General features: G+C 57.4%; 1 protein-coding gene across 1 annotated transcript in view; it reads right to left on the reverse strand.

Annotated features, from left to right (window-relative positions):
* Window positions 1–2,690: 2,690 nt before the first annotated feature.
* Window positions 2,691–19,717, reverse strand: part of MYH9 (myosin heavy chain 9) — a 78,083-nt gene continuing 61,056 nt past the window's right edge. Inside the window, exons 16-39 of the mRNA XM_069082063.1 lie at window positions 17,933–18,126; window positions 17,518–17,639; window positions 16,007–16,076; window positions 14,943–15,103; window positions 14,334–14,442; window positions 13,939–14,070; window positions 12,755–12,961; window positions 12,046–12,183; window positions 11,396–11,519; window positions 10,780–10,951; window positions 10,083–10,295; window positions 9,749–9,893; window positions 9,039–9,245; window positions 7,701–7,805; window positions 7,268–7,420; window positions 6,564–6,812; window positions 6,265–6,477; window positions 5,692–5,904; window positions 5,224–5,385; window positions 4,767–5,108; window positions 4,460–4,668; window positions 4,236–4,344; window positions 3,938–4,110; window positions 2,691–3,854 (exon numbers count right to left, since the gene is read on the reverse strand). Coding sequence (XP_068938164.1) covers window positions 3,737–3,854; window positions 3,938–4,110; window positions 4,236–4,344; window positions 4,460–4,668; window positions 4,767–5,108; window positions 5,224–5,385; window positions 5,692–5,904; window positions 6,265–6,477; window positions 6,564–6,812; window positions 7,268–7,420; window positions 7,701–7,805; window positions 9,039–9,245; window positions 9,749–9,893; window positions 10,083–10,295; window positions 10,780–10,951; window positions 11,396–11,519; window positions 12,046–12,183; window positions 12,755–12,961; window positions 13,939–14,070; window positions 14,334–14,442; window positions 14,943–15,103; window positions 16,007–16,076; window positions 17,518–17,639; window positions 17,933–18,126 — 4,040 coding nt within the window. The 3' untranslated portion in view covers window positions 2,691–3,736. The remainder of the gene's footprint in view (window positions 3,855–3,937; window positions 4,111–4,235; window positions 4,345–4,459; window positions 4,669–4,766; window positions 5,109–5,223; window positions 5,386–5,691; window positions 5,905–6,264; window positions 6,478–6,563; window positions 6,813–7,267; window positions 7,421–7,700; window positions 7,806–9,038; window positions 9,246–9,748; window positions 9,894–10,082; window positions 10,296–10,779; window positions 10,952–11,395; window positions 11,520–12,045; window positions 12,184–12,754; window positions 12,962–13,938; window positions 14,071–14,333; window positions 14,443–14,942; window positions 15,104–16,006; window positions 16,077–17,517; window positions 17,640–17,932; window positions 18,127–19,717) is intronic.

The following is a 19,717-nucleotide window of genomic DNA, read 5'->3' on the forward strand; positions in this document are numbered from 1 at the left end:
TCTCAGGCCCCTCCCAGCCCTGACATCCCCTGTTCTCAGGCCCCTCCTAGCCCTGACATCCCCTGTTCTAAGGGCCCTTGCATAGTTGCCCTAACTCTTCACCTTCACCAGTTTCTTTACCTGGGGTCCACAAAACTTTTACATATTTTATTTTATGCATTTGAAATATTTTGAAAAGGAGTTTGCCAAGACGTCCATGACACCCCACAAGAATGTTAAGAACTCTTACTCTAAAGAATTTGCCAGTTCTGCCATTGATAATAAAGCTCTAAAAGCTAGCCATGAAGCTCTGCGGGCTCCTTCCCCGCACCCCATTGGATCCCATCCTGTAATGGGCCGATATTCTCAGCCACATTCACCATGTGGTCTCTTCCCAAGGGCATTAACAATGACAGCCCAGGGGGCCATGGATAGGGGGGCTCATCAGTAACCCATCTCAGCCCACAGGGGGAAGGATTTTGGAGAGGTCATCCATCTCCATTTTCCCCTTCCTTGGCCATTCTAGGCCACACCTAGATCTGCTTATTGCTTACTGGCCAAAGCCTGGTACCAAGGGCTAATTCCTAAGTTGAGGGAAAGCCACATCCACGGGATCACAAAGGACTGGAATGAAGTCCCATCCACATCCACCCACCAGCAAGGTAAAGTGAGGCTTGAGGGGAAATGGTGAACTGCTCCAGGGTCCACAGCTAGAATTAACCAAAGCAGGGAGTAGAGTCTGGGTATTCCGACTCCCTGCCCACGGTTTGCTCTATTAAGCCAAGCCTCTCTCACCTCCTCAGACTCCTCTCTGGTCAATCCCACCTCCTTTCTCAGAAGCTGCCTGGCCATCCTTCAGCAACAGCAGGTGGTGGTCAGCCTGGGATGCAGAGGGCATCATAACTCCTGGGTTTTCCTAAAGGCCTTCTACAAAGCTGGGGAAAGGAATTATGGAGGAGAGGTGCCCTGGGTCTGAAGACAGGCAAACACTCCCATTTCAGGAAGGGGGAAGGCCAGTCCCCTGGTTCTCAAGCCCCCCCTCCCTTCCTGACCCATCATTCCTGTCCATAATTCTAACACCACTGCAGTTCTACTCTTACCCAGTGGCTTCCTGAGCCATGTTCAAATCTCCTTTTGCTTGGCATTCAAGGATCTCCACACCTTAATTTTCCAGCCTGATCTAATTTTATTCCCTCAAACACTTATGTTCTACTCACAATATACAATGCTGCCGCTGGCTGCTAGGGGGGTTTGGAGTCGAGATCCAAATTCAAATTTGACCTCCAATATGAGTCTGATTTGTGTCTCCCTCAGCTTCCCCAACACTAAATGGGGCCAGTGTAAAGTGCTCCTTTGGCAGCTTGCTTCCTTCCTTCCTCCTTGCCTCCATCCCCTTCCGCTGGGGGTCTGCTACACCTGGAGTATCATCCCCTCCCCAATTTCACTAGAATCTGCCCTCTGTTCTGACCAAATTCTTCTCTAGCTTGTTTCCCCACCCTTGGTAATGACCTTGACTTCTTGCAAAAGCAACACAAAGGACAAAATCCCAAGTCCCTTCCTCAGGCTACAGCTGGACTCTTGGGGATGTTGGAATGTCCCCCAGCAGTGTTACCTGACCTGGCTGCAAGACAGACCTGGGACAGTGCTCAGTTGACTGTAGACCTCTCTCCCCTAAGCAGAGGGCATCTGGAGTCCAGACCCCATAAGCACATTGTAGGATGTTATGCTGACAGGTTGGAAAGCACCAGGAGGGAACAGAGGCGAGCCCAAGACTCAGAAATAAGGCACTAACTACCAGCCTGCCTTGCCACCTGCCCACTCTTCTCCTGTTCCCTTCATTGAGAAGGCGGGAGGAGGAAGTTAATACATCTCCAGACGGGCCATCCCCCGTCACCCAGGCTCACCATCTTGGTCTCTGGACACACCTCAGCAGAGGCCCTTGGAGATCCTTCATGGCAGGGATGGACTTGGAGGACCTGGATTCAAATCCACCCTGGAATGCTCACTCCCTGGGCTAAGTCCTATTTCCTCCTTTGTAAAATGAGGCAGTTGGCCCAGAAGCTTCTAAGCTGTCCGCGCCATATCCATGACATGTACCTCAGCTCTCAGGGGGCATCTCATTCAGTCCCTCGGGGACCCTGGGGCCTCCTCGTGCCTCTGCGGGGCTCTGGCTCCCTGATTTACTGCTCTGTGCACAGCTCACAGAAGGAGCCTTGTCCCCTGTTACTAGGGAGAGCACCCTCAGGTCCCCGTCCGGGCATCTGTGGACTTGGGTGGGGGGAAAATGGCATCTTTATTTTCACTAACCTTGACCTGAAATTGAGCATTTCCTTCATTTCCCTACATTATTCCTAGAAGGGCCCAGAAGGCCAAAGGGGTGGGGTGGGGGGAGATCAGAGTTCTTCACCCTTTTTCTTAGGATCACAGCAAAGGCCATGATTGCTCCATCCACCCCAGGGTTGTGAGAAAGGCCGAGTCTGAGTTTGGCCCGACTTCTCAGCTAATAACTGCCTTTCTACCTATTAGGAAGCAATAAAATACAGGGGAAGAAGAGCAGAAAATGAAGATGGGGGGTAGGGGGAGGAGAGAATCTGGTCTTTCCAACCTTCACCTTGCTGCCCCCAAGGTGTCCCCCACTACCCATGGGGGGAGAGCAGGGAAGGCCCCCAGGCAGCCCCCCCTCCACCATACAAGAACACACAAGACACGTATTGGATGGTCTGCAGCGCGTGCCTTTTTATTCTGACTCCGCCGCTGCAACACACACTAAGGCACTTTTCTTATATAAAAAATGGGCGGGGCTTGAATTTCTCCTTGACAGCCGCTGGGACCTGACCTCAGAGCTCGGAGGCAGATGGGGCTTCACATAGTTTGCGGTCTGTGGGGTTGGTGACGGGGTTTTCTTCGCTCATAGGTAGGTAAGTCTGAGTGACTCAGCACGCACAATACAGTTAAGAAGGTAAATCCAGCAACCAGTGTATGGTGGAGAAAACAGACTGCTCCCCAGAACCGCGGTCTGGGGGGAAGGCAGTGACCAAGACCTTTCTTTTATTCTTGAGACGCAGACTGTGCAGGCTAAGGACTTTTTGGGGTGCAGAATAAGCTCCCCATTCCCTGGGCCTCTGGCTCTGCTATATGGCCAGGCTTGATGAGGAGTCCTTGAAAGAGATTTGGTCCCCAAGAGTTACCAGGAAAAGCCACCTGCGCCTGCCCCCCACCCCCGGGCCAGAGAGCCCTGAGAAGGAGCGCCCTCAGCCAGCGGGTTCCTTGGGGCCTGGGTATAGGAGCATAATCATTGCACTTGAACAAGGCAGGGGGCTGGCGACTTTGGCAGCGGCTCTGGGAGGCCTCCCATCTTCTCCTAACTCCAGCCCACAGCCCCTTCTCCTGCCCATGGATCTGGGGCTCAGGGGGACAGGCAGGGTTGTGAGATCACCCAATGTGATTGCCAACAGCAAAGGAGGAAGGGGGTGGGGGTGGCAGGAACTGTCCTAGGGCTCTCACTATCAAAACTAATTTGAAGAAAAATAGATGAATAGAAAACCATCTTCCCTTCCCTCCCCAGCTCCAGCACTAAGGGCTTGGGGGAGAGCGGGGCCTGGCCCCCCACGATGCCGTGTCAGGCCTGAGGCCCCAGCCTGGACTCTTTGGTATGTGATTGGGGGGGGGGGGAAGGGGGGGGCTAGGAGCAGGATGGGGGCACCATCACAGCAGGCGAGGGGAGGGAGGCAGCCCGGGGGCGCAGGAGGCAGGACTTCTACTCAGGAGCCTTGGCGTCCCCAGCCTCGGCCTTGCCGTCCACCTCGTCGTCGGAGCACTCTCCAGGGCCTTTCCGGGCCACGCGGCGGGGCACCACGAAGGGCAGGTCACCGCGCCTAGGGAGGGTGCGCGGTCAGCAGCCGGCCCAGGAGGCCCGGCCCCAGCCCCCAGGCCCTCCTGGCCAGACCAGGGGTCTCACCTGAGCTTGTTCTTGAGGGAGCTGACCTCGCGGTTCATGGCATCGGCCGTCTCCGTGACGTCCTCGAGCTCCCGCTGAAGCTTCCTGCGGGACGCATTGGCCCGCTGCGCCTCCTCCTCGGCCTCCTCCAGCTGCCGCTTCAGCTGCTTCAGGCGCACCGTGACCTTGTCAGCCTGCGGAGAAGGGGAGCCAGTCAGGGGAGCCCGAGCCACGGGGGTGGGGAGGAGGGGGGAGCAGGAGCCGGGCCATGGAGGGGTGGGGAGGAGGGGCGGAGGAGCGGGAGCTGGGCCACACCCACCTGGTCCTTGTACTGCTCTGCGTTGCGCCGTTCATCATCCACCTGCAGAATCACGTCCTTGAGCTTCTTCTCCGCCCGCCGCACCTGCTTGCAGGCTGCCTGGCGCTCCCTGCGCCCCAGAAAAGAGCCGGTGGGTGGGAGGCCGGAGGGTCACCTGGCCCAGGACCCGCCCTACCGCCCGCGGGGGCCCATCCACCGGCCCGGCCCGCCGCAGGAGCCCTTACTTGGTCTCGTTGTCCAGCTGCTCCTCCAGCTGGGCGATCTTGGCCTCCAGGGCCGTGATGGACGCCTTGTACTTGGACTTGACCGTACCCTCCATCTCCTGCAGCTTCACCTTGAGCTCCTTATTCTGGCGCTCCAGCTGCTGGCGCGCGTTCTCGTTCTTCTGGCCGTGGCTGCGCTCCATGTTCAGGTCGGTGTTGATCTGGTCAATCTGTGGGGGAGGAGGCGGGTCAGCCGGGGCGGGGAGGGGCTGGGGCCCAGCAGGGGCTGGGGGCCCAGCAGGGGCGGGCTCCTCCCCCACACAGGCACCTGCAGGTTGGCTTTCTTGAGCCGGTCGTTGACCAGCTCCGTGTTGCTCTGCTCCTCCTCCAGCTCTTCTTCCAGCTGCGCGATGCGCGCCTCCAGCCGCCGCTTCTCCTCCAGGGCCAGGGCGCCTTTGCCGCTGCTGTTGGCCATCTCGTCCGCCAGCTCGTCCCTCTCCTGCTGGGCCTGGCGCTTGGCGCGCTCGGCGGCCGCCAGCTCCTCCTGCAGCTGGATCATCTCTGCCTCCATGCTCTTGAGCTTCTTCTCGTTCTCCTTGGACTGGGCCAGGATCTCCTCTCGCGAAGCCCGGGTGTCGTCCAGCTCCCGCATGTAATCCTTCATCTGGGCCTGGGGGACAGGAGGGAGAGGGCGGGCGCTGGCATCAGGAGCGCTCAGCCCTGGAGCCGCGGGCGGGCTCTAGGTCAGGGGCCTGCCTGGGAGGCCGCGGGGGCTTGGGGCTCACCTGCAGTTTGCGCAGCTGTTTGATGGCCTCGTCCCGGCTCTTGTTGGCCGAGTCGATGTGGGCCTCCAAGTCCTTCAGATCCAGCTCCAGCTTCTTGCGGGCGGCCACAGCCATGGAGCGCTGCTTCCGCTCGTCCTCCAACTCGGCCTCCATCTCCCGGACCTTGAGGGCGCACAGAACACAAGCTGAGTCTCCCCGCCTGCCAGCACTGGCCACGCTGAGCGCCCCCCCCCCCACCTCCGCTCTTGGGAGAAGAGACCAAGCTGGGGAGCGAGGGCCCCGTTTGCCAGGGCGCCCTCAGGAAGATCAAGCCATGCTGGCCGGGACCACAAAGATGAGGGCGTCTTTGCCAGCCTTTAACCTGGACAGGCAGTAAGAGCCTTGTCCTGGGTGCTGGGATTCGACCCCAAGGGCCCAGACTCCATATCTGGTGCCCCTGCTCCCCCCCGGACAGGGCAGGGGCCTCACCTGTCGGACCAGCTGCTTCTTCTTCTCTTCGCTCTGCTCATCGCGGCCCTGGAGGTCCCGTTCAAACTGGGCCTTGAGCGCCTGCAGGTTCACTTCGAGCCGCAGCTTGGCGTCCTCGGTGGCCTGCAGCTCATCTTCCAGCTCCTCCAGCTGGGTCTTCATCTCCTCCACCTGCTGCTCCAGGGCCCGCTTCGACTTCTCTAGCTCATGGACCTGTGGGCCAAGGGCACACCCTGTGACTCCCCTGCCAGGGATACCCACTGCTGTCTTGTCCCAAAGTTCAGATGCGTCTGAGCAGCGTTCACTGGAACCGCTCAGACCGAGCACCCCCTGCCACAAGCTTCGAGCCTGCCACCTGCTTACACTGCTGCCACAAGCTGGTGGAGCCCAAGTCTGGGCCTTTACGTTCATTCCACAGAGGATGCAGACCAGGGACGTTCCTGGGGGCAGACCCTTCTCTTCACACCCAGAGGGCTCACATCAGGGTCTGTCTGCACCGGGCTGGGTCACGGTCAGGACAGCCGAGCCCCTGCCCCCACCCCGCAGCCCCCATCTCGCAGCCTGGTGACTCACACTCTTGCCCACATCATCCTTGGAGCTCATCAGGTCCTCCATCTCGGCCCGGAATTGCTTGTTGAGGCGTTCCAGCTCGGCCTTCTGCTCGATGGCTTCCTCCAGGGCCCGGGCCAGGGACAAGGCCTTAGTCTCCTTCTCACGCGCCTCAGCCTCGGCCCGGTCACGCTCCTCGGCATACTTGGCTGAGACGGTCTTCTCCTCCGCCAGGAGCTGAGGGACAACAGGCTGTCAGCGTCGTGGCCACAGCGGACTCCCGGACCGCACCCACCCCTCCCCATGGGCTGCGCCCCCCCCACCTGGTCAAACTTCTTCTGCTTCTTCTCCAGGTTGGAGACAATCTGCCTCTGGTGATCCAGGTCGACCAGAAGGTCGTCCAGCTCCTGCTGCAGCCGTGTCTTGGTCTTCTCCAGTTTGTCATAGGCTGCGGCCTTCTCCTCATACCGCTGGCTCACCCCCTCCAGGTCCTTCTGCAGCCTCCTCTTGGCCTCCTCCACCGACTCCAGACAGCCCACACCGTCCTCCATCTTCTTCTTCATGTCGGTCACCTGCAGGCCCCCGTGGTCAGTGAGCTCGGCCACCCCTGCTCCCAGGCTGGTCCGCCCCGCTCAGGCAGCAGGGCCGGGATCACAGCCTGGCTCCCCCCAAACAGCTCCCTCCGCCCAGCCAGGGGGGAGGGTCCTTACAATCCACTCAGCCCAACTTCAGGCCAAGCACTGAAGCTCTTCAGTCTTTGCTATGTCAATGGGGAGCCCTGAATGGTCAGGGCTGGAAGGAGCCAGGGAAGCCGATGGCCGAGGGACCACGGCAGGTGCTCATTTCTCACCAGCTGGCTTCACATCTCAGTTGGCCGCTAGGGCCGGTGGCAGGGGTTGGTGCACAAAGGGAAGCCAGCCTCTTTGTCCAGGGGAAGAGGGCAGCCCTTTTCTAACCAGGCCAAGAAGCCGGCCCTTTTGGTGGTGGGAGGTGGAGCCTCACCCTCCCTCCTCCGGTCTTGGCTCACCTGGGCATGGAGGCTGGCGATCTGCTTTTCCAGGTTCCTCTTGGCCTCCTCCTCCTCCTCTAGCTGCTCCTTCAGGGTGCCCTTCTCATCCTCTGTCTGCTTCAGTTTGGTGCTCAGGCTCAGCTTCTGACGAGTCTCCTCCTGCAGGAGCTCCTATAGACGAGAAGAGACAGGCCACAGTGGCCCCCATGCTCCCCACTCCATGGGAAGCCTGCACTCAGGGCAGAGACAGAGCAGCACGCACTCCCTCCTCATTTGATCTGGGCACCATGAGCTCCATGGATCTGCCCCGCAGGTCCCTCGGCCTAGAGCTCTCTAGGCAGCCAGTCCAGGTGACCTCCAGAAGATCTGGGGAGGAGCAAGGACAGGCCCTGGCCCAGCCCCACCTCCCCGTTGTGGGCAGCTCTGAAGCAGCCAGGCTTCATGCACTCACCTGCGTGTCTTGAAGCTGAGACTCCAGAGCAGAGAAGTCCTTGGCCAGCTTGCTGGACTTGCTGTCGGACTGATTAAGGAGGCCCGTGATGTTGTCCAGCTCAACCTGCCAAGTAAGTGAAGGCACCACAGTGAGTGTCCAGCCCAGAGGCCGGACACAAAACTTCCCAAAGGTGATTATCCGCGCCACCCTCCCCCCTTCACCCCCGGGCCCTGGCCACTCCAAGCCCCTGTGACATCTAGCATGTGTGTGGACAGGCCAGAGCAGGAAGCCACTGTACTTCCCTACACACGTTTCCACAGGGGCCTTGCCTTGCTTTTCTTTCCTTTATGGGGGTGGGAGGCACAAGAGGCAGGGCCTGGAGCTCTGGCTCCCTGGGGGTCCCAGCCTTGATACCCCAGGTGATATGTCAGGGTCAAACAGCCAGTCTGTGTGTGAGAGGGATCTGAGGCCAGCCTAATGACAACCACAGCATCACCAGCATTAACTACGTATCTGCTCTGTCCCTCAGGGTGTGGGGGTACAGTTTATTCATGGCTGAGCACCCCCAAATTAAAAGTTAGTTTGGAGGACAGGACAACTCAGGCAATTAAGAGAGCCCTCTTAAAAGCAAGCATCCCCAGCCTGGGGCCATCCTGGCCCAGCACGTCACAGCAGGTAAAAGGGAGCATCTAATGGAGCCAAGTGGATAAGGGAGGGCCATCAGTGCCAAGCATGGGCATCTCTCTTTCCCAAGAGGTGACAGGAAGTCACTGATACACAGAATCAGGCATTAGGAACCTCTTTTTGGCAAATGGAGTATAACGGGGGGATGAGGCCCTAAAATAAGAGGAGCCAAGGAGGGGGAAGCAGGACACATGGGGAAGGTCCGACTTGGCAACTCTGGGAGTGAGAAGAGCGAGGGGTGACTCTGAGGCAGGTCCAGGGGCCGCTGGGCACTTAGGGGACAGATGCAGAGCTGGAGGCACCCAGGGGACATCAGGGTGGATAAGCACAGGCAGCTGCAGCGGGGGGACAAATCTGTCCAAGAGTCACTAGCACAGAGGTAATGGTAAAAGCCACAGGGGCCCAGAGGGAAGGGGCCCAGAGAGGCCTGGGGGAAGGCCAATGCTGAGGGTGTGCTCGGCAGGGCCAGAGGCTGCAGAGGAGGATGAGGAAAGGCCTTGGGATTTAGAAAAAAAGGGACAAGGAGGAATCAAGGAGAAGCAAGGGAGGGGAGTCAGGCATTTAAAAACGGCAGGGAGGGAGCCATTGGTTAGAGAAGGGGGTGAGATGATGGGCAGAGCAAGGCCAGGAGTGGAGCTGAGCAGCCGCTGGGCCCCGGGGCCGCACACCCACCTGCAGCTTGGTGACCTTGTCAGCCAGCTCCGTCCGCACCCGCTCGCCCTCGGTGAGCTTCACCTGCAGCTCCTGGAGCTGTGTCTCTACCTTCTTGCGCTTGTGCTCTGAGTCCCCTTTGCCCTGCAGAAGGGCCTTCACCTCATTGGAGAGCTCTGCACGCTCATTCTCCAGCGCCTGCTTGGCTTTCTCCAGGTTGGCTTTCACCTGGGGGAGAGAAGAGGAGTCAGGATGACGATGGCACCGTGGAAGGCAGTGGGCCTGGAGCCAGTGCCTGCCCAGGGCCTGGGCAGAAGTCAGGCTTGTGTGGCTCTGGCCCAGGAGGGAGGACAGCTTCCTGGAGCAGACTTGGTGCAACATGAGCACTGGAAGGGGGCTCCTGAGGCCACAGAGGCCCTGCCACACTTTGGGAGGGGCTGACTAGGGAATGGCCCGAAGGCTCAGCCCAGGGGGACACACCTCCCGAGCAGGCCCCCAGCAGGGCAGGCAGGTGCCCCATCTAGGATCCTCGGTGGCCAACGACACACATGCCACCTTCAAATACGGCCACGTCAGGAAGGGAGCGTGGGGCAGCAGGGGGAGGGGGCACAGGGCAGGAGGGGGAGTGCGGGGGGAGGGGCAGCGGGAGCGGAGTGGCCCCAGCCCTGGCTCCACCACCTCCCTGGCCTCCGTGCCCTCAGAGGTGTTCCTGGCCGGCCGGAGGCTCATACCCGCTTGGTCTGCTCCAGCTGCTCGGCCAGCTCCTCCACCGCCTGTGAGTGCTTCTGCCTCATCTCCTGGATCTGGGCCTCGTGGGTCTTGGCTTCGTCATCCAGAGTCTTCTTCAGAATGTTGACCTCCTGCTCCCGCTTTGACCTGGGCAGAGAAAGGTCCGTCCCTTACCTGGGGCGAAGGCCGCCAGCTGCTGTGTCTTCCTAGGGGAGACTGGGCTGCCTGAGCCCCTGTCCCTGCCCGGGCACTGTGGGGACATCCACGTGTCCCTGGGGCCCCACCCCACACACTTGCCCAGCCATGGTGGGCCCTCACAAGACCCGCGCTGCTCACCTGAGCTCCTGCTGGGCGGCGGTGGAATCCAGGGTGTCCTCCAGCTCTGTTTTCAGGGCCTCCAACTCCTCTCCCAGATCCCGCTTCTGCTTCTCGGCCTTGTTCCGGGAAGCCCGCTCAGACTCCAGGTCCTCCTGAAGCTCAGAGATCTGGGACTCCAGCTCGCGGATCTTCTTCAGCGCCAGGTTCTTTTGGCCCGCTTCCTCCTCCACTCTGGAAGAGACCGGGGCAGCAGCAGGTTAGCCCGTGGCACCAGGAGCCCCCTGGCAGACCTCCATAAGGCAGCCCCAAGAGCAGCACTCCTTTGTGCTCCAAAGGAAGACCCCCCCATGTCAGGGCTGGCACTAGGCCTTTCCTACATCAAAGCCTGGCCTTGGTAGCTCCCTGACACCACCAGCTCCACCCTGCCCGCAGAGCTGCCCCACACTGTTCCTTCCCCAGTCCCACTCACCCATGTCCTGACCAACAAGACTCCTGTTAGCCACCCTCCTCTGGTCCTCTGGTCCCCAGGTCTAGAAGGGACCCTGCCTCTGCCCTCTCCATCCCCAGGGCCAGCTGCCTCCCTCCTGGTCCAACTGTGAGGCCCTCCCTCCCATGTACTCATTATTTAGGGCTAGGCTTTCCCCATTCAATTCAAGGTTCCTGGCAAGGAAGACAGCTTTTAGCAGGCGCAGGCTGGGGCATGGGGGTCCCTCACCTGGCCAGGGCAGCTTGGAGCTCCTCTTCCTTCTTGGCGAGCTGCATCTTGAGCTCCGCGATCTGCGCCTGCAGCTCTGCGATCTGGTCGTTCAAGTCTGTGGAATCTCCCTCCAGCTTCCGCCGGGTCTTCTCCAGCTCCTGCCGCTGCTTCTCCTCCCTGCGCAGGCGCTCTGAGGAGCGAGGAGACAGAAGCAATGGCTCACTCTGCTGGCTCTTTGACTGGGACCCTCCACACTAGACCACAGACCACGAGACTCATGGCCAGTGGGGCATGGGCCTGGTGGGCTCCTGAGGGGCCCAGACAGGACCCTCTGACCCTCCTGAAAACCACAGAGAGCTTTGCGTGTGCAACAGGACAATGTGAGTGTGAAAGGCAAGGAAGACTCACACTCAGGGAGTGCTTCTACACAAGCTGCCAAGGAGGGTTAGCATCAGTGGTTCTGATTTACAAATGAGGAAACAAAGACCCCAACGGGTTAAGGGACCAGCCCGCTGGGGAGAAGGACGTGAAGTGACATCTTCTGCTCTCAGATCTACACCCTGGCTCTGCCTGTGCCCCAGTAACCTCCACTAACAATGACACTTGTCAGCCCCCCGAGCCCCTCCCGTCTCACCTTCCAGGTCGGTGATCATGGCCTCGTGCTTATTCTTCAGCTTGGCCAGGCTCTTGGACTTCTCCTCCTCTTCCGTGAGGTTGGTGGTGAACTCTGAGATCCTGTCCTCCAACAGCTTCTTCTCCTGCAAAGGGACAGGTGGAGGCCTGAGCTCACCACAGGGCCCTCCACTCAGCCCAAAGCCCGTGACCTCAGAGAATGCCTGGAGGAAAGCTGCCCAGGGAGGCCCAAGACAGGGGAAGGCCACCTCCCAGAATGCGGAGCCCTCGTTCTGCTGGGGGATGCGGCTCCTGACAGCCTCTGCGAGCCCCCTTCCCGCTCCTGGCTCTGCCTGGGGCAGTAGCAGACCAAAGCTAAGCCCTTCTGCACAGCTCAAGGCGGCCACCCCACTTAACCATCCTGGTGACCCTCCTTCTTCAGCTGTGCCATTCCCACAGTGGGCCCCTAGCCCTGACCATGGTGCTCCAGCTGCCAGCTCCTGGACAAAGTTGGGCCTTAACTGTACAATGGATGCAGCTCTCGCTGGTGTCTCTCGTGCCTCAGAGACCAGTCTCACCAGGTGTGTCATGCAGTGATGGCCATGGCCTTCCCAGCCTGGGCCAGGTCTGTGAGAGTCCCAGGGCTCTCAGCCTCCCCGGGCCCTGGCTCACCTTGGCGAGTTTGCAGTTCTGGTCTTCTAGGATTATCTGATCTTCTTCGAGTTTCTTCAGCTTGGCTTCTGTGGTCACCTTCTCCAGTTGCAGCTTCTGCCTGGCACTTTCCTCCTCCTCCAACTGCTCCTCCAGTTCCTGAAAAGAGGCCCGAGACCAAGTGAAGGAAGTGCCGGGCCCCGGGCCCCAGGACAAGAGGCCTTCCTCCACAGAACAAGAGGCTCTGGCGGCTCAGGAGATGGTTTGCTGAGCAGACCTGACAGACCCCTTGCAAAGGAGGGCAAACTCTCCCCCACCTTCACTAGAACATTTCAGCTAACATGAGATTTGTGGGTATTCATGGCTTTTAATGATTCTTCTCTTCCTCTTTTTAAAAAACCAATCCCATGAGTGACAAGAATTTCCCTCTCAGTTCAGGACCTTTCCTCCTTAGTAGAACAAGGTCCTTCTCGGCTCTGGCCCTCTGATCTGACGTCAGGGCCCCGTGACAAATACACATGCAGAATACTAACCATGATCCTAATGTCCCCAGGTCTATCCCATTCATTCCTTCTTTCATGCTACTTTGGTTTTTTTGTTTTGTTTTGGAGGGGGGAGGGCAGGGCAGTCGGGGTTAAGTGACTTGCCCAAGGTCACTCGGCTACTAAGTGTTAAGGGTCTGAGGGAAGGCGCAGCCGGCATCCTCGGCCCCAGCTGCCAGGGCCCTTACCTGGATGTTCTGCTGCATCTTCTTCTTCTCCGTCTGCAGATGCTGGCAGCGCTCCTCCTCCTCCTCCACGCGGGCCTCCAGATCATGGCAGATCTCCTCCAGCTCTTGCTTCTTGGCCGTCAGCCGGGCCCGCAGCTCCTCGGCCTCGGCACACAGCTCCGTCTCGGCCTGAAGCTGCTCCTGCAGCTGCAACTTCTCTGCCATCAACTGCCAAAGACATGCGGCCCAGAGTCACGTCCAGAAAACGCGTTCCAGTCATCCTACCGTGTCCTCCTGGGAGGGAACTCTCTACATGCACTACCTCTGCTGAGGGGCTTCCGTAAGGGGGCCCCCAAAGGCCTGAATCACAGACCACGTGGTCTAGGGCATCAGCTAGGGGAAGCTGAGCAAGAAGGGGCTTTAAGTGAAGCCCCAGGTGGAGCCGTCAACAATGGGGGCCACTGAGGATGGCGGAAGAGTAAGGAAGAAAAGTTAAAGAGACATGTGACTGGCCTAAACAAGCCAACTGAGATCAGCAGGGAACGGTTTACTGGGCAAAACATCTTCCCCAGCTGGCAAAATGGTCAAAGGATATGAATGGACAATTCAAGGAAGAAGAAACCTGAGTTACCAAAAATCACACACATAAGCACTCCGAATCAACTATGAATTAGAGAAATGCACATGAGAGCAGGTCTGCCAGGTGGGCAAAGTGAACAAAAAAGACACAATCAGTGTAGGAAGGATGTGGGGAGACCAGCTGCACTGATGCGGGGTTGGTGGCACTGTGAGCTGTCCACTCATTCTCAAAAACAGCTCAGAATTAAGCCCACATAATGAGCTGCCACAGCAAGGCCCGCAGGCCAAAGAGCTGGAAAGAAAAGGATCCACATGTGCAAATGAATGTGCGAGCTGTTAGCCCAAGGCCAAGAAGTGCAGGCTAAGGGGTGCCCAACAAGGGGGGGGCGCAGCTAAACAAACAGGGCTGGACCCCTGAGAAGAAAGAGCCGCCCCCTGGGCTGGAGCCAGGGGCCAGGACCTGCCTGTCAGAGGCCAGCACTGCACATGTGGGCTGAAGGGCACTGGGCTGGACACCCGGTTTCCTCCTTGTCTTTAATCAAGGAAACATGGGGCAGCTGCAGGTGCTGCCAGAGGCCTGCAGGTGCAGAGGGAGGTCAGCAGGTGGGCGGGGCCGCCGTGCCCACCTGAGACTGCAGGGTCTCCATCTCGGTGAGCCGGTTCTCAGCAGCCAGCTGCTTCTCCTTCACTTTGACAAGCTCCTCCTCCTTGGCCATCATCTCCTCCTCCTGCCTGCTGACCTGCAGCAGGGGCTTGACCTAAAGACACAGGAATCAGAAGAGACAGAATGAAAATGGACTAAAGCAGGGCACTTGGCACATCTGGAGACAGTTCAGCCTTTGGCACCAAGGAGGGTGACCTTATTACTGTGGACATGGCACCCTGGGCACACAGCACAGCAGGAGGAGAGCTGGGCCCCCCGAATACTGGAAGGGCCAGGGACACCTCAGGAAACACCTCCTGTCTCCCAGTGCCCGCACCCCCAGTGCCCATGCCCCCAGTGCCCATCCACCATGCCCACCTTGGTAAAAAGGCGCCACCACTGCCAGTTCCGCAGCTTGAGGTAGGCTGCACAGTTGCGCTGAAGGACCTTCATGGCCGTGAGCTGCTGCTGTCGCTTGGCAAAGGCCCTAGGCAGAGGGGCACAGGGTGAGGCCTGCTGCCCCAGGGGCAGCACCCTCACAGGACCCACTGGCTCCAAGCTTCCACCCTTAATGGGAGCCAGCCACCACAGGCTGGCCACAATGAGGGGCATGGACAGGGCCTGCTCGGCTCTGACTCTATGGTATAGCATCACTCCTATGGCCAGCAAAGCTAGAGTGACCTGGCCAAGAGCCAAGAGGCCGTGCAGCAGTGGCCCCCCAGGAGGGGTTTGTCCCATGCTGGGAGGTCCCCTGAGCCTTTTGTGCTCCTCTCCCACTGCCTGGTTTTTGCTTTGACTAAAAATTCCTCCCCCACTTATTTTTGAAAATGAATGTGGCTCCAGGAACAGCGGGTGGCGAGGGCCCCCACAAGAGCAGGCCCTGCCAGTCCCGGTGCAGGCAGCTCCACAGGAAGGGCCTAAGGACCCACCTTGGGCAATGGGGAAGGGGAGGGGGGAGGGGGAGGGTCAACACAGGGGCCAAATTACTTCCTGGCCAGGTAGCCCCTGCAGCAAGCCTGGAAGCCTATGATGACGTCTGTGATCTTCAGGTCTCTCTCCTCCTCCAGGTGGGCGAGCACCCCAGCTCGGAAGAAGACTTTGCTCTGCCCAATGCGGTACAGGTTGCTGTCCAGCTCCAAGGCTTTGATCTAAATGAGAGAACGTGCTTTGCTCCCAACTATGGCCACGCTTCCAGGGGACTGGCACCCAATTCAGCAGACATAACCATTCTAGGGCCCCTTTTTCCTCCCTCGCCTGCCTTGAGCAGGCTAAGAAAGTAGGCCAATAAGCAAAGAATGCATAGCTGGCCCAGGGTGGGGGACGCCACACAAACAAGGGGGAGAATGATGGCAGAGACCCCACTGAACTCTTTACTGTCCCTAGCACCTATGACCCCAGGATACTTCTGCCCAATTAAGAGCCTCACAGTTAGACGCTGGAAGTCCTGGTGAAGGGCCCAGGGAGGGGACAGGACAGTGGCAGCCCACGCTATGGGCTCCCCGCTCCAGGATACCTGGCTGGCATTCACTTAGCAAAGCTCTAGAGCTGCAGGGGGGAACCCACAGCAAATTGGAGTAAATCCTCTGTCTCCTCCTCCCCCTGCCCACCCTTCACTGCTACCGCTTGGTTCTCAAATAACTTGTCAGTCTGGGATGGGAGGGTAGGAAGGAGAGGAGGGAGGGATGGGCAAAGATGGAGTAGTCCAGTGCCTACCCTGCTGTTTGTGCCCAAGGTCATTTCCCTGGTCACTTGACTTCCCTGTCTGTAAAATGGGGATAACTCAGTGCCTAGCCTCCCTTGCAGAATGCCCTCAGGCCTAGTCCTGTCCCTTCCTTTGAGAGGAAGGACTTGCCCCTGGTCCCACATGCAGGGTTTTCGACTAGGCCCTCTGACTCCATAACTGCCTCCGTTTCTGCTCCAACAAAATGACCATGTGAACACAACGCTCTGCGTGGCGCTCCCAGGAGGGCACAGCATGGGAAATGGGCACACGCTGGCATCTTCAGCATGTCAGCCCCAGAGAGGGTGGAGCTATTAGTAGCTAGGCTTACCATCAACACACAGGCTTGTTTCCCATCCATGAAGCCCTTAGGGATTGAATTTGGAGTCAGGATCTCATATCTGAAGGAGCAGAAAGACACATTAGTCCTGAAGAGAGAGAACTTTCACTCTCATTTCTAATGCATTCTGTAAGAGCCAGAAAAGCACAAAAGAGTCTGAGAGACAAGTAGGAAATGGAAATCATTTTCCAAACTGTAGCAAAGGAATTGAGAAAAAAATCTCCCAAGGGGAAAAAGAGAATCAGAAGATCTTAGGTAACAGCCACATGGCAGATGCTTCACACGAGATTCAAGGGCTCAGGGCAGAACTGAGGAGTGACCTTTCCCATCACTGGCTGGTGATGGCATCTATTCTCTGAGAGCTAAACTGTCAAAGGATGTGAGCGAACAATTCTCAAAAGAAGAACTGCCAATATTCACAACCACGTGAAAGAAGCTCCCAAAACACTAGTAATAAGACAAAAGCAGATCGAAACAACCCTGAGGTCTCACCTCACACCCTGCAAACTGACAAAAATGGGACTTCCCCCTCCCCCCATGGCAACAGCCAATGTTGGAGGGATTGTGGGAAGAAAAGCACACTAATACACTGTTGGTAGCACTGGGAAGTGGCAAAATCCTTTTGGAAAGCAATCTGGGATCATAAGAACAAAGTGACTGATGTCCATACTCTGAACCAGGGACACCATTCCTGGGCTTCTACACCAGGAGTGCCAATGCAGAAGGAAAAAGGTCCCCAGAGGCTTCCACAATATTTATGGCAGCACTTGGATGCCCATCAACCAGGGAATGGCTGAATGTGGCACGTGAATGTAATAGTATGATGATGCTGAAAAAATGATGTGTGATCAATACAGAGAAGCCTGGGAAGTCAGCAGGGCCAAGCAAACGAAAACAGTAACCACAACAATGCAAACGGAAATGATGACCCAAAAAATAAGACTGTGAAGCCCAGGCAGGACAGAAACAGCAGACACTCCAAGTCCATGTTGTTTGTGGGGGGAGAGGGGGTCCACAGGGGTCACAAGGGCACATTTGTGGACTTTTTCATGTGCCGATCGACTGAATCAATCACTTGGGCTGACTTTAAATATTAAATGCTGTGCACCAGAGGAATAATTATGACAGTGTCAGAAACACAACCATCAATAAACTTTTTAAAAGTTGTGTTGGGGGGGGGGGGGGCGCCAGTGTTTCCACTGCCCCCAAAGATGTGAGGAAGCAAGGCTGTTCAACAGGGATCATGTGACTGGGGCACAGACCCAGGAGGCACTGTCATGTCTGCCTCCAAGTCTCACATCTCTGGGGTGATCCTTCCCAGGATATTTTATAATCCCGTAGCTTTAATTCAGCCATCAGGAAGACAGGCAGCGGAATCCTTGACTTTATGAGTAAAGCAGAAAAAGCATGTGTAAATCACATGACAAAAAAGGGGTGCTTGGAGGATCCCAAAGGGCCAGGCCCTGACTAAACCAAGCCAGGCCAGGGATTCCCACACTGACCTCTGTCGGAACTCCTGGAAGACGACCCTGTTGGGGAAGCCCTGCCGGCAGATCCGGATGCCCTCCAACACGCCGTTACAGCGCAGCTGGTCCAAGACAAGGTGAGGGTCTAGTTTGCCAGCCTGGAAAAGGGAAAGATGCAGTGAGGTTTCCATGCCAACTGAGTAAGGAAAAGCAAAGGTCCCTCTCAGGTTGGAAAACTGGCAATGGGACACTCAGCATGCCAGGCTCAGAAGTTAAGACACACTTGGCGAGAAGCTGCTAAGAGTCAGAGGGGACAGAACCAACAGGTTACAATCCAGCGTCTCCACCTGGAACCAAGAGGAACCTCCCCAAAGGGTCTGCAGAAGAATTGGGAAACGGGATCCAGGAGGAGTAAATGGCACAAAGACTGTGCTTCACTTCTCTGCTTTACCTTCTTCTCATGGTTGGGGATGATGCAGCGGACAAAGTTGGGGTTGGTGTTCCTCAGGGTGGCCATCAGCTTGGAGAGCTGCTCCTTATAGAGCTGTCCAACCGTGCGGAACATGCCCTTCCTGGTCTTGAAGGCGCCTGGCAGAGCCGTTTCAGACATGCCGGCCACCTGGTCAAGTCCAATGATGCGATCAACTGCAGAGACCATGCAAAGGGAGGTTAAGGACCCACTGAGAGAAGCAGTGAAAAAGCAGACACAACATAGCGTCTGAGGAAGGATGGACAGCAGGAGGAGCTTTGTCTCCACAGATGCTTTGTGCAGACCACTTGTAAGTTCTTGTAACCCCAGCCTTTGGGCAAAAAGCCCAAGAGGTGATCACCAGCCTGATTCATCCCAACGGGTGCGAGGACACTGCAATATTCTCTTCTAATCTCTGAGTTCCTGTACCTGACAGGGACCCAAGGCTAGAATCAGGAAACCCGGCTAACCCAGGCCCCAGGTTTTGAGAGTCTGATCGTGATATCTGAGCTTTACACTCCAAAGTGGCTCATGGTACAGAAATGAAACTCTTCCAAGATACATTATGTACTTCACCTACAGAGAAAACCATAAAGCTGTTTGTCAGCGCTCCCGGGTGTAAGAAGCTAATTTAAACCGTGAGCTGAAGGACACGGGGCTGGGAGGCTGGCTACCATCTGCCAACGGCCGTGACCCTCGAGGGGCCCTGTCTGCTCTGTGCTTTGTGCAGCCTGCTCACCTGGGGGCGGCTCCACCCCAATCAGAATATAGGTGATGATGCTTGGAGCTCTTGGAAGTGAGGGATGGGGAGAAATCCACAAGAACCCAGGCAGAGGCTGCACAAGCTGTGCCCACAGGTGCCCCGGCTCATCACCAGCCCTGCCACTACAAAGCAACAGCTACAATTCGGTTTCAGGCATCCAAGGACCGTCCACTGACAGCTGGTGACAACGCAGGTCCTTATAGTCCGTGTAGATGGCAAGCATCTGCTGAGACTGGGACCGATGGAGCAGCCGAAGCAGGTGTGAAGGGGGAGCCACATCACTGATAATGCTTGAGGTCACCCCCTGCCCACTGCAGGGCGCTGCGTGTTTGCCAACACCCCAGGCAACACAACTGCCACTCCGCTTGCTAAGAGGGTTGGGGAACAGTCTCCACATGGATTCCACAAGCATCTAAACTCGGCATCTATTTGACTGAGGAATCTAGCATGGAAAGGGTTAGCTTTCCCCAGTCTAAGGGGTGGGCACTGAAGGTGGGAGGGCCAAAAGGAGAAGGCGCCAATGGAACGTCCCACATTCCATTCTTTGCGTGGCTCTAGAATGCATCACACATACAAAACAGAACACCTGGGTGGCCAATCACCTGGTTCTAGATGAAGAATAGGAAAGTGTTGATAGAAATAAGCTCTCTGAGTGTTCTGCAGCTCTGGACCAGAGACATTCAAGCCAAACCCAAGACAAAGAAAAGGAAAAACCGACAACAAAATTAAGAGAAGCTTACGAAATGTATCTGCTACGAGAAGAGCCAAAGGAGACTTAGGAAAGCCCCCCGGAGGAGCCTTTTTTTAAGGAGCAAAACCCTCTTGAAAATTCTCACATTTAAAGAGAGACAAAGCCAAACACAGAGAGAAAAGGACGGGGAGGGTGGGGGGGGGGGCGGGGGGGGTTTTGGGGTTTTGCCTGGGGGGTCTCTGGGGTATGGCGGGGGTGTGGATGGGGGCCCCCCCACCCTTTCCCTTTGCTCTGGTTGGGTGGTGTCTCTGCG

The sequence above is a fragment of the Petaurus breviceps genome, unplaced genomic scaffold, assembly GCF_028583685.1.
Source record: "Petaurus breviceps papuanus isolate PSGF00001 unplaced genomic scaffold, PetGlider_PUasm1.0 156, whole genome shotgun sequence".
NCBI classification, from domain to species: Eukaryota; Metazoa; Chordata; class Mammalia; order Diprotodontia; family Petauridae; genus Petaurus; species Petaurus breviceps.